The sequence below is a fragment of the Pocillopora damicornis genome, chromosome 1 (assembly GCF_964200805.1).
Source record: "Pocillopora damicornis chromosome 1, jaPocDami1.2, whole genome shotgun sequence".
Taxonomy (NCBI): Eukaryota; Metazoa; Cnidaria; class Anthozoa; order Scleractinia; family Pocilloporidae; genus Pocillopora; species Pocillopora damicornis.
Genome location: NC_142670.1, coordinates 33,555,033 through 33,568,320, shown reverse-complemented (window position 1 = coordinate 33,568,320; position 13,288 = coordinate 33,555,033). Strand labels below are relative to the sequence as shown.

At 39.0% G+C, this 13,288-nt stretch overlaps 1 protein-coding gene across 2 annotated transcripts; it reads left to right on the top strand.

Moving 5' to 3' along the window:
* The first annotated feature begins 836 nt into the window (after positions 1-836).
* Positions 837-12,993, top strand: LOC149053417 (peroxisomal acyl-coenzyme A oxidase 1-like). 2 transcript variants are annotated; one of them, XM_089201817.1, is made up of 17 exons: positions 910-1,109; positions 1,202-1,438; positions 1,958-2,117; positions 2,642-2,702; positions 3,459-3,552; positions 3,714-3,821; positions 4,313-4,432; positions 4,993-5,114; positions 5,665-5,834; positions 6,664-6,826; positions 8,144-8,334; positions 8,848-9,006; positions 9,420-9,525; positions 10,202-10,351; positions 10,645-10,715; positions 11,077-11,212; positions 11,745-12,993. In XM_089201817.1, the coding sequence occupies exons 2-17, from the start codon at positions 1,387-1,389 to the stop codon at positions 11,805-11,807; spliced, it is 1,926 nt and encodes a 641-aa protein (XP_089057943.1). In that variant the 5' UTR covers positions 910-1,109; positions 1,202-1,386; the 3' UTR covers positions 11,808-12,993. The 2 variants fall into 2 exon arrangements, with proteins under 2 accessions (XP_089057938.1, XP_089057943.1); XM_089201812.1 differs by lacking the exon at positions 1,202-1,438 and having other exon boundaries at positions 837-1,109.
* The last annotated feature ends 295 nt before the right edge of the window (positions 12,994-13,288 follow it).

The window sequence follows — 13,288 nt, the reverse complement described above, 5'->3', positions numbered from 1 at the left end:
CCTTCTTGAGGAGTTTCTTCTCCACTTGATTGGTTTTGGTGGCCTTGGTCTTACACTTCTGGTTGAGAAAGGCGAAGTACGCAAGAAAGTAGAGATTATCATGTATACAACAATGCGCGAGCGACGCGCTTGGCCGTGAAAGGTCTTGGTACGAGACTACATCAAGAATATAGAAAGATGATGAAGCCATTTTTTTTCCAGTTTTCATTGTTTGTATTTTGATGGAGTCTAATGGAAAAATACCTTTTTACATTTAGGCACTGGAATTGGCTTTCCCTGTCCGCTTTAACAAGAACCTCGGTGGGTAATATTTTTTTTCGTGTAGGGAAAAAAATAATAAGCAAAAAAATATCCCATAGAAAAAGAAAATGTTTATTTCCCAAGCAGGCAACAGAAAATAATCAGACAGAGCATCTACACTGTTTGATTCTTGAAAAATGAAGCAAGCGTCCCTCATGTTTTGCCAATCTCATACAGTCATACAGAGCAAAATCCGGCTTACCAGGATATCGAATTCCCTGCATGCAACATCTTTCCTGTTCAGGTCTTTTGTCTTCAGCCGCGAAAACATGACAAACAAGCAATAAAGCGAAAGCGAAAATATGCCACTCAGCCTTTTCCCGCAAAAAACATCACTCTCAGTGATCTTTCACCAGCCACTAAGCCATTCATAAAAGACAATTGACATGATAATAAGTTCTTAAATAGAAGGGGCCCTTGGGCAAGGAAAACACGATAAAATAATATATATACATATATAAATATATATTATGAATGTTTATAAAGTTGAATGTTCAACTTCTTGAAATAAAATGTTTACGCAACAACCAGCACATTTTAAGGGTGACCGAGGGAGACTAGACCGAGAAATCATGGTCAGCTACTTTGCAGCGAAGTCACGTTACCCTAGTGCGAGTTGTGTAATGTTTACCTCATAAAACCATTGATCTCTGGTGGAATCTATTTGGTCTGTATCAAAATGAAGCCACCGTCTGGTAAAATAAATCCCGATTTAGCCCGTGAACGAGGAAAAGCATCCTTTGACACAAGGGAACTAACTTACTTGCTTTATGGAGGCCGAGAGAGAACAGAGCGTAAGAAATTCTTAGGTGAGAATATCGATTGGTGGTTATAGCTATGAGATTGGCATTTGTGTTAGATGGCATTTGGATAAATAATTTCTGATAATTGCTTCAATCAGGTAATTGGGGTGAACGTGGCAAACGCACCTGCATCGAGCGTGATCAGATGCGAAATGGAGTGTTCGTATGGAAATCGACACTCTAGCTCGAGAAATGTCACGCGAACCGAGACCCTTGCAAAGTGGACCTTAAACCTGACACACTTGAGTGACACATAACCTACTGTCTATGTGACGTTTAGACTATGAGCTCGAGATTTCTATCGCTTTACAACTGTGATGAGGGTGAAGCTCAAGGTGACCATCACACATAGGAATTTAGAGCGATTAGACGTATTGTTTTAGTAGAATTATCCCTAAGGCTCATGGTTTTATTGTATTGTTGATATATGTGTTTTCAGTTGAATGTACTTTTTTATGGATGCATTTAATACTTATAATGGGCTTGTCGCACTAAAATGGTAGTAGGAACTGCCAGAGGGACTTTCCTCCCATGTCTAGTGATCCTGGGACATGTTTGAACCCTGATACAAGAAGACATCAACATAAGGGTGCAACTCATGATCCCATGTTGGGGTAGAGTCCTGGGGTGCCTGTGGACCTCCCCCCCCCCCCCAATTTTGTAAGAAAACAACTTATACAATATTCAGTATTCAGGTGACAAAAATTGATGAAAACCCTCTGTTTGACATTGTGACCCCCCCTAACCAATTGTCCACCCTTCATGTTCAGTATTTATGATAAAACCTGTTTTAGCTTTTAATTAAAGGTTTTTGTCATCAAATATAATTTATTTTCCTTTTTATTCAATTGAAGAGTCATTGGTAGAGAAGGATCCTGTGCTTAGCAAAGAAGATTATTACATCCTTGACCGCAGACGTGCTTATGAGAGAGGTTTACAGAAAGGATTAAGAATCACTGAGCTAGTAAAAGAACATCGGATAAATGATCCTAATGATCAGAGCATTTTAGGAAGGTATAGATAGCGCATTTTAAACAAAGGTGAAAGTCTGACATGATCATTACTGGTTAATAAATGGCATGAACGTTACTGATAAACACTGTGGGCCACAATCACTTGATTTCTGCTGCTAACTGATGAGTACAGTCATTGTTTATGCCTAAGTGTGGGGTACTTCTCAGTCAGTAGCAGACTTAATGAGCATGATTGCAAGGGTAAACAGAAACTGTTAGTATCTTTTGGGCAAGCTAAGATTAAAGAACTCTCAGCTGACTATAATTACAACTTACTTGTTTTAAGCCGAGTCAATGCTTCAGTAACAGATGAGATAAAATTCAGCTACTCCTTATTGATAGGGTAGTCACCAATTTAGAACTTTCTGACATGACTGTTTAAAAGGAATCTTGAAGAAGTACTTTGTTTCTAGTTAGATATCAATTCCACAAGCTGAAAAAGTGTGCAACTGTAATGCAAAATTAAAATCTGATAAATCATGATGAGATGTATACAAAATTACAGGCTTTCAACTCTTTCCCTAGGAGCACACAAACCCAGCTGCCATACGCCTTGCATAAAGTGATGTTCATTCCTACCATAAAGGTACCTCAAATTGTTCATATTTGTTGAAAAAGCACAAACTTACTCCAAAAAAAAAAATTTTGTAACACTCTTAAACATCTCAATTTCAGAAATTTAATCAGAAGTAGATGGTAATGAAAAAGGCTGACAACTATGAAATGCAAATTTTTTATTATGGTTCAACAGAATGATGCAACCTTCTTTCTAACAGACTTTACATTTTATCTCAAATGTTTTTGTAGACCACACTTGTAACAATAGGTATAGGAGAGTCAACTAGGGACTGAAAGCTAGGGGGCTGGGGCTGCTTTTCCTTATTCTCTATGTAACCTGCATCAAGCTTCTTTGTTTAATTGCTGAAAATTATTGTTAAAAACAGACTGATTACATGTACATTCTCTACTGTGAATATATGAAAATCACTATGTGAACTGCAGATTAAGAAATGAACATGGAAGCAATCTTTGCAATAATGAATGCTACTTAAGCAGAAATGAAGATAAGGCCTGAAAAAATTCAGTCCTGTATGGGATTTGAACATTATTCATCACTTCACAGGTTTATTACAAAGCAAAAAAATGACCAGCTCCCAGCCGGTTTGTTATGTTGGTACCTCAGTTGGAAGATCACTACACTGGTATCACATAGGTCATGTGGGTTCAAATCCTATAAAGGCCTGAATTTTTTCAGGCATTATTTCCACTACTGCTTAAGCATTGTTCATTACTGCAAAGAAGGCTTTTATATTAATGTACTTTCTTTCTTCTGTCAATTAAGGGACAAGGAAGTGAAGAACAAAAAGCAAAATGGCTGCCTCTTGCAGAGTCCTTTCAGATAATAGGAACATATGCCCAGACTGAAATTGGCCATGGTGAGTATGAAGGTCTATGAACAAATTCTCCTTGTCAGCATCTTATGAAATGTATAGAGAACAGTATGGAGAATATGCATACTGATGTTAGGGTGGCAAAGGTTAGGTATTTGGCATTTAGTAATTTGATGAATTATCTTGTGTATAAATTATATTTTCAGGAACTTTTGTGCGTGGCCTGGAGACAATAGCAACATATGATAAGACCACACAGGAGTTTATTATTCACTCGCCGACTCATTCAGCGTGTAAATGGTGGCCTGGAAATCGTATGTTCGAAATTATATTATATATGGATGCATTTTAAAGATTTGGTTAGAAAAGATACTTAAGTACCAGGTGATGAGGAGGAGTTGTGGGCGAGAAGGGATTGGGACAAGAGAGGGTGTTTCTCTACCTAGACGGCTGTTTTCGTTCAATCGCCAAGTCTTGAATGACCTTATGTAAAAAAAAAAATTAAAAAAAAAAAAAAAAGGGAACTTGCCCCTGTAGATTCATCATTGTGGTTAAATTTATTGCTTGAACTCTTTAGTGATCTGTACTTAACGCTATACTACTTCCATTCTGAAGTATTGATTTAAATGTCAGATTTTTGTTTGCTTTTTTTTTTCCTCATGGTTGAATAACCCGCGTGAAAAAAGCAGAGTAATTTACTTTTGCAGATTTATGAGTGCGAATAAATTTATCGCCTAAACTCTGTCCTTTCTTAATGTTATGCTACAGTGCTTCCATTTTGAAATGTTAATTTAAATGTTTCTAGTGGGAAAAACTTCTAATTTTGCGACTGTGCCCGCAAGGCTGATTGTTGATGGAACTGATCATGGAATTCAGATGTTTCTAGTTCAGTTACGAGATCTAGAGACTCATCAACCTTTGCCAGGTAAGGGATCTCTGCAAGAGAGAGAGCAAAAGAAAAAAAAGGAAAATGCAGACACTCACATCCACTCCACAGGCCCCCCAATTCATGGCGAAACGAACCTGAAGAGGACTTTTCCTTTTCAATAGTGTTGTAGCATAGAGATAAACGTATGAGATGTAAACGCGAGCGCAAACGCAAGAAGACGAGAATGGGTATAGTTCTTTTTTCATTTCTTGCTTACATGACTGTGCCTGCGTTTGTGTATGTTCGTCCGCGCAGCAAATACGTGAATTTCCTTCAAGTTGCGTTTGTATTTGAACTGTATTTGCTTCGTAATGTTACCATGTTCCAACCAACAGCGTAGCTCCATTTTTATACAGATAAAACACCCACAACTCACAATTTTATCTATTCGCTCAGACGAAGGGCTACTACTCGGAACCCCAGCTTTAGAAACTGTTTACCATGGTCAATTCACTTAAAACACCTTCAGAAACTTACCCCCTTTCAACAACCACTACAATCTGTTTGGCGCACTGTGATTTATCATGTAAGACCTTTTATTCTTCAAAAATATTCAGGTATCACGATAGGAGACATTGGAGCCAAGTTTTCCATGATGTACAACGGGAGTGACAATGGATATCTAATGTTTGACCATGTCCGTATTCCACTAGACCAGATGCTAATGGGTCTTTCAAAGGTAGTATGAAATGGGTTGTTGTGCTCGTATATATGACTTGGCGTTAGTGCTGGCTTTTATGGCACAATGATAAGTGGTTTGATACTGAAAGGGGTGGAAACCTCATTGTGGTTGGATAAGTTTTTCTAATTAAAGACAGGTAATGTTCAGAATGCTCAAAATCCAACTTTCTCTCATCACAGTTTAACGTATTTTTTACTCGTGCTTAACGGTGGAATAACATAACAAGTATCGCGAGTCGCTACTCGTGCGTTGTCAACCTTCCCAAACTGGTCTGATACCAATCGAAAAACGAAATAAACCATATGAATTAATGACGAAAAAACTCAAAATCCTTAAATGGTTTATCACAATAAAACGCGACCTGAAATTCCTTGCTGTGATAACATTCTGTCTTCACTCCGAGAAAAGCGTACATAACTTTCTATCAATCGCCCAGCCTGGCACTTTTTTTTTTTCAGTTATTGTGTCTTTCCCCCTACACCTATTTAGATTTGATTTTAATAGGCTTCACAGTAAATATATTGATTTTACTATCAATAACCAACAGTTGTCCCCTGACGGAACCTTCACAAAACCAGCCAACTCCAAACTGTTGTACGGTACCATGAGTTTGACGCGGGCAGGCATTGTTGGCGACTCCTTCTGGCAGTTATCAAAAGCGATCACTATCGCCATTCGTTACAGTGCTGTGCGTCGCCAGGGTCAGCTGAAACAAGGGTATGGGACAAGTTTATTGGTTTTAGAAACCATATGCATTCCTGTCATCAACCTGTCGACACCCAAGAGTGACTAGCATGATATTTTCTCGTTTCATGACTACCCCTGGATTAAACGTTGAGGTGACTCCTCAGAAAAAAAAAGTTATCGAACAATTTTTTTTTAACTTTCCTTAAATATACCCTACCAATGTCTGTTTCGAAAAATATAATAAAAAGGATAGGTCACTGTGCTTGTTTAGGAGATATAATGGAGTAGACTCACCCCATTTATGTCTGTATTTGGCACTATTCACGCGCATCATGTCATCAGTTCACGGTACATTTGCTGCAGCAAGAAGCAAGTGTTTTTAAGGTAACACTTGGAAAAAACTTGATTTTTAGTAGAAAGAAAGCCTCGAGCGTTTGAAATCGCTTAAATTCAAACGATATCGACTCAAACCGTTCCTCGAGTCGTTCCTTTCATGGTCAAAATTCACATCCTCGAGTAACGGGCTTCGTGCACGCTTTTAGTTTATCTTTTATCCCTTCGAATAATTTTTTTAATTCCCTCAACTCAAAGGGGACAAATTGACTCTTAGATGCGCTTACTTAGCCGTTAATGAGGACTCAGTTTGTTTTTCGTTTGTTTGTTTGTTTGATTTGTTTTAACATGATGTTTTAAATTGTTTGTTGGTTTGTGTGCGTCATGTTTTTGTTTGTTTGTTTGTTTGTCTTTCGTTTGTCATTATACGCGTTACGAGAAGATTTGGTTGAATTAACCGTTGGTGAAACACTCGGAAACGTATATTTAGTGATTTACCCACAAGTTGTCTTTGATCTTACAACAGGGAACCCGAGACCCAGATTATCGATTACAAGACACAACAGTACAAACTGTTAGCCGGGCTGGCCATGGCCTATGCCTCAAAGTTTGCGTTTGATCATGTGTGGAGATCGTTTCAGGAACGTCAAAAGAAAATTGCAGCTGGTGACTTGTCCATATTACCAGAGGTAAAGTAAAACCTTTTCGTGTTCCCAGTCTGGGAACATTGGCCAAAATAGTTTATTTCGTACATACTGAGATTTACACTGTGAAGTGCTATCGTTCGTGTTTGATTGGACGAACGATGTTTTTTCACAGTCGTTCGCTTCGTACTGCTCAGTATAAATCTTAGAATGTGTGAAATAAAAACATCATCATGGGAAGTGCGCACGAACGATTTTTATTCACTCGTTATAATGCATCAAAAAGCTCCCTCGTCGCTGCACTCGCTCGTTCGTTTTTTGGATGCATCGGCACTCGTGAATAAAAATCGTTCGTGCGCAATTTCCATGGAAGGATTACGGTTAGATCGCTCCATGGTTAGATCGCTCCAAGTCAGATCGCTCCATACCGAAGTCAGATCGCTCCACTCGAAAGTTAGTTCGCTCCATACATAAGTTACTTCGCTCCATGAAGAAAACTAACGTGGAAGGTTGATAAAAGAAAAAAACTATAAACTACAAAGATCAGAAGTAAGTTAGTTTATTAGTTTTCTACGTTCATTACACACTGAAACACTTGTTCCAACATCGGTAATTCGCTTTGGTGGCCTCAAGTTAGCGAATACGTCGATCAGCAACTCGATCGCAAGACGCAATACACATCATCAACTATAAACTATAAGTATTATTTACTTATTACTATAAGTAAGTTAGTGTATTAGGTTTCTACATGGAGCGAAGTAACTTATGTATGGAGCGAAGTAACTTATTTGATGGAGCGAACTAACTTTCGAGTGGAGCGATCTGACTTCGGTATGGAGCGATCTGACTTGGAGCGATCTAACCATGGAGCGATCTAACCGGATACCCCATGGAACAGTCTCTATTTATCTCATGGATGGATTTGTATCCGCCGCTCACACAGTCCTCAACGATTATTCCATTTGCGTTCGTTGAATATGAGATCGTAAAAAGTCGATGGGAGGCGTAGCCTTAAAGTTCGTAAGAACTGTCTTACGACAAGTGCGGATGGAATTATAGTCGCTGTACTAAAAATCACTCAAATAATTACCTTAAAATATGCGACACCTGAGTGATTTCGAATAAAGGTGCGATGTTTATGCCGTGAAAATGGTCTATGGTATATGAGTTGAGATACTATGGGTTGTTAACCAGTCAAAATTAAATGTAATATACTATAAGCAGCCCTTTTAAATAGAGGATGTCGTGTGGCAGCCATTGTAATACGAATTTTATCGACACGTAGATTTTTCTTTTTTTTTTTTTTTTTTTTTGCAACAAACTTTGCCTGAGTTTTCCTCAAGTTTATTCTTTTTTTTGTAGAGCCATGCTATCACCAGTGGTCTCAAGGCGTTTTCGACTTCAACGGCCATGCATCATGCAGAGACGTGCCGACTGGCGTGTGGTGGACATGGCTACTTACTGTACAGCGGTCTTCCTGAATTGTATACATTGTTGAATGCTGCCTGTACTTACGAAGGAGATAATGATGTTCTTTTCCTGCAAGTAGCAAGGTAAGCTTGTATACATTATTGTACTGCCTAAATGGATGTAGGTGACATCGCCCCCCCCCCCCCCCTACACGGGTGCTCCAAGTGAAGTCCGTCGCCCCGAAGTATGATTGCCGCGCCCTGAAGTTTTTGTGCGTCACCCCCAACTTAAAGTTGCGTCGCCCCCGACTTTTGACCTAAATGTAATTGAGGTTTTAAATGTACTTTTGTAGACGGTTAAAAAGCTTTTAAGTTAGACGGCCCTACTATCAAAAACGATCGCAATGTTTCGACTGCCTAGTGACCTAGTAGAAACATCCCTCGCCCAGTGGTGATGGGTTTTTGAAGTCACTTCTTACTTTGACTTTTGGCGTTTTTTTTTCCTTTGAAAGGAAAAATTCATGTAATTTCACGTTCATTTTTGCGCTTGGGGTCGTGTTCTCCCTGATCATTCGGGTATTCAGCTTCTGGCATTAGTTGAAATTCTTCTCGCGCTGCACAACTGATTACATTTGCAGGGATTATATTTCGTTACAGGTTTCTGGTAAAAATCGCCTCTCAGGCTCAAGAGGGAAAAGCTCTTCCTGTTTCACTGAGGTATTTGTCACGAAGAAATGAACAGTGTCCGGTAATCAATGGAGAAGGATTTTTGGAGCCAGGTGTACAAAGAAGAATTTACCAGGACAGGACTGGCAGGTGAGAGAATTTAACCGTTCCCACCGCCACCCCAAAAAAATTATTTGGGAAGCCCGTAAGTTGTCACGAAGAAATGAACAGTGTCCGGTAATCAATGGAGAAGGATTTTTGGAGTCAGGTGTACAAAGAACAATTTACCAGGACAGGACTGGCAGGTGAGAGAATTTAACCGTTCCCACCGCCACCCCAAAAAAATGATTTGGGAAGCCCGTAAGTAGGCTAACCTACTCTTGCGTGCCGTTATGTGGCGATCCCGCTAGATACGTCAAGCGTCCTGCTTTTTCAAGCTTGAGGCGGTGTCAGGTGTCCGTCCGTTCAGTGGCCTTGTAGCTTGCATCAGTTTTAAGCATATCCATGTAGAAAAAGAAATAGGCTGTCACTAATTAATTTAACGTTCCCTTGCGTTCCTTCAGCGAGGTGAGGGCTGTTGCAGAAAAGCTTCAAAGAAAAATTTCCTCTGGAACGGACTCCTCTGATGCTTGGAACGAGCTGTCTGTAGACTTACTACGCTGTGCTAAGGTGAGCCAGAGAGCAAGGTGACCATAACACAAGCTGTGTTGCAGAGAAATGTTCAGTTGATTGATTTTCAAAATTAATCTGGAATTTAACTAATCTTACTCTTAAAACTGCGCGCTAGCCTACAGTGCAGGCGTCTTCTTAGGGCGAATTAACGTGATGAAGCTCGCGATTGTTCATTCAACCGGCCATGTCTGATTTGGAGTTACGTCGCTCACCCGCTTGGTACAAATTTCTATCTCTCCCCAGTCTTCCGCTGCCATGAAGATCAAATATGGCGCACTCGTTGGCCAAAATTACGCTTGCTATGCAGGAAACTGGGCGCAATCTTGCCTTGCGCACCCGCGTTTTTCTTTTTCTCACTGGCTCTTCTCAGTGTTTTCCCCTTTTTGATTGGCTGTTGCAATTGATTACGTTGTCATCTTTGTTGTTGGGTTGGGCGTTGCGTTTTCCCACGCATATACCCGCTCCTATGTCAACACTTTGAGCTCTCATTGGCTCTCCTCAATATTTTCCTTCTTCGGATTTGCCGTTATGATTACGCGATCTTTTGCTTCAGCCTTTTAATGGAGTGTGCGCAGCCTTTGATTCGCGCGGACGTCTGCAAGTAATATGTACCTCTAATAAAGATATCTCACTTAGATATAAATTATTAGTTTATTTTTTCTCTTTGTTTTAGGGTTATAGTCATTGTGTAATGGTTTCGTATTTATTGGATTCGATGGAGAACCTGTCTGGTGTTAGTTCAAGTTTACGCAGGGTGCTGAAATGTGTGGCAGATTTGTTTGTTCTTTGGGGTATCGTTGAAGACTCAGGAAGTTTTCTGGAGGTAACAAACGATTTTTTAGATTAAAAACTTCGTAAGCAAGAGCGATAATGTTATGAAGCTAGTAATAGAAATGATTTTAGCTCAGATGAAACGCCTAACAACCTTGACCTTCACGCCGAGTGATAAACAAACAAGAACAAAGAAGCGAACAACAAAAGTTATGATGTATCCAGCTTTAAGTAGTGTAGAAGAGAAACCTGCATGAAAAATGAAAATGAAAGATAGGAAGCCATTTTTAATATCAGTTGTATGAAGTATCTGTTGCCTTCTTTTTTTTCTCTATTTCCTGTTAGGCTGGAGTTCTTAACTGCGCTCAAACTCAAACTATACGACAACAAGTTTATGATTTAATGGACAAGCTCAGGTGAGTTGACTAAGAATAAAAATCCCTAATTCTTAAAAGGGTAATTTAGTGTTAACAACTGCAGAGTTCATAACGTAAATTAGCCTCCGTCAAGAGTTTGAAAGCTGACGTTTCGAGCGTTAGCCCTTTCGTCTTTCGCTCTGACGAAGGGCTCGAAAGTTCTGATATTCAAGGTTCTGATATTTAGCAGTTGTGAAAAGCTTTGTTTGTTTTTTTTTTTTTCAACTTTGTGAATTGTTTGCTGTCAAGATCGAGTTTTGATAGTAATGAAGTTATTTCATGATATCGTGAACGGGTTTAAAAAACAGCAACTTGTTTGAGTTAACCCGATTTTCTTGTTTCTGTATTTCCCAACGTAAAGACCTGAAGCAGTGGCTCTGGTTGACGCCTTTGATCATTCAGATTACGTACTTAACTCTCCATTGGGACGTTTCGATGGCAACGTATATGAGGACCTTTTCAGATGGGCGCAAAGATCGGAGTTAAATGATGAACAGGTACAGTTTATTAATTTTTTGGTGGATAAAGAAATGTGCGATTGAGTTTCGATACTAATCTGGGATCGCTATGCATTTGCTTTACTTTGCTTTGTGAGTGGTGCCGAAAACTCGTGTAATCCTCTCAGCCAATCAGATTCAACACTAAATGCAACCGCGTCCTGCTCACTCGTGTTTTCCCGCGCTTCAATAAATTTGCCTTAAAAAAAACTGATAAATTTGCTTTCTTTTTGGTTAATTGTGAAATTTTCTTATCCTCTGATTGGTTATCGTTATCACTTTGGTTTTTTTTTTTAAACATTCATTCATAGAGCGCTCTATCATGCGGAAATATCGGTAAGAGGTATAAAAAATTTAGGGCATTACGACAAAACCGGCTCAAAGCAAGAATTACCAAGGTTTTTGTATTGTATCTGGGCTTGGGTTTTCCAAATCCTATGAACACCACTATAGGGTTGCCTGTGGGTCAAAAAACCATTCGTTACTGTGCCAACTAAACCTGTTTTATTGAAGGACTTTGTTTTCATTTCAGGTGCAACCAGGCTACTACAAATACCTGCGGCCACTAATGCAAAACAACAAATCTAAACTATAATAATATTTTAACTACGATATAGATCAACTTGAACGTGTCGTTTTGGCGTGCTTAATTCGGTCTGTAATCATACGTTGAGTGATTAACAACATCAGTCGACCAAAAAGCGGGAGCCCGATTTGTTTTTTAGGAGTCTTGAGATTCTCTTCCTCGAAGTCAATAACAATCTGGAGAAGTAACCCCTAACAAAATCGTTCGCGTACTTTACTTTCAAAAGGCATTTGAAGCTGTAGGTTTGATCGTGTCGTCCAATCGTCCGGGTGAGGGTACTCCTGAGAAGGGGGTAAGTTTATAAAGAACCTGTTGAGCTGCGTCGGTGGGAGAGTATAACAGGGTAATTCGCGACTTCGCTCCGACGAAGGGTTAACGCTCGAAACGTCAGCTTTAAAACTCTCTACGGTGGCCAATTTACGTTGTCAACTCAGTTGACAAAATAATACCAAAATTGTCTTCAGAAAGACTGCTGTCGGCAATAGTGACTGATATTTCAACAACCTGAGTAGAAGTCATCATCAGGAACAATTGAATTGTTGTTAGTGTAATAAGTCCAGTTCATGTGAGCTACTGGTTAGTTCAGCCGTGATGGTAATGGCTCAGTTGGTGTAATTCTGTTGTGATTGGTCAGTTTCAATCCTTGGGTAATGTTACATCGTTCTGTTGGGTTTGTTTGTGTTGTATCGTAAACGTGCAGATTATTGTTCATCTTGAAAAGTAAAATGCTTAAAATATAATTTGGTTCTATTTTTGCATAGTATTCCTGTCAAACATTGTTACTGTCGAAGGATTCAGTAACCAAAGAACGACAGCAATTAATAAAAGCAAGATTTTACTGATGGACTTCTTCAGGTTTCGTAGTTGATGAAAGTGGAATATACAAAACAAAACTACGTACCCATATACGTGAAAAAATAGCCTTTTTGACACATTTTATTATAATATGATTTCACGCATTCATGTTAAGGTGACAACGTTATTGATGTGGGGCCTCCCCCTTAAAACTAAACAAATGAATAATCATTCAAGTTACAACTTAAGCTTATTATAAGTACTACTATTATAGCTAAAATAGTAAAATACAGGGTGCCATTAAGGATTAAATGTTGCTTTCAGCACTTTAAACAATTTAAACGATACAGTGTCACATCTATATCATCATTTCCTGATAAAAAACAAGGCAAATCCGGCACATTATTGTGTGTACTATATCTTAACGAACATCAAAGCTGAAATATACCTTACGAATTAACAAAGAGATTTCATGCTGCCATATCTCTGTTTAGTAAGAGATAATAGATGACGTCATAATGTAGTAAGATCCAAAAAGTGGCAAACGAGGCACAGCCACATTGTGACGTCATCTATCTTCCCGTATTTGCTATATATAATAATGAAGCAAAAAATTGCTAATGGTCACATCATCTATGTCTGTCCTCTAAAAGATTATAAGAATGAGCCAATCAAAATAAATGCTGCAGTAATTC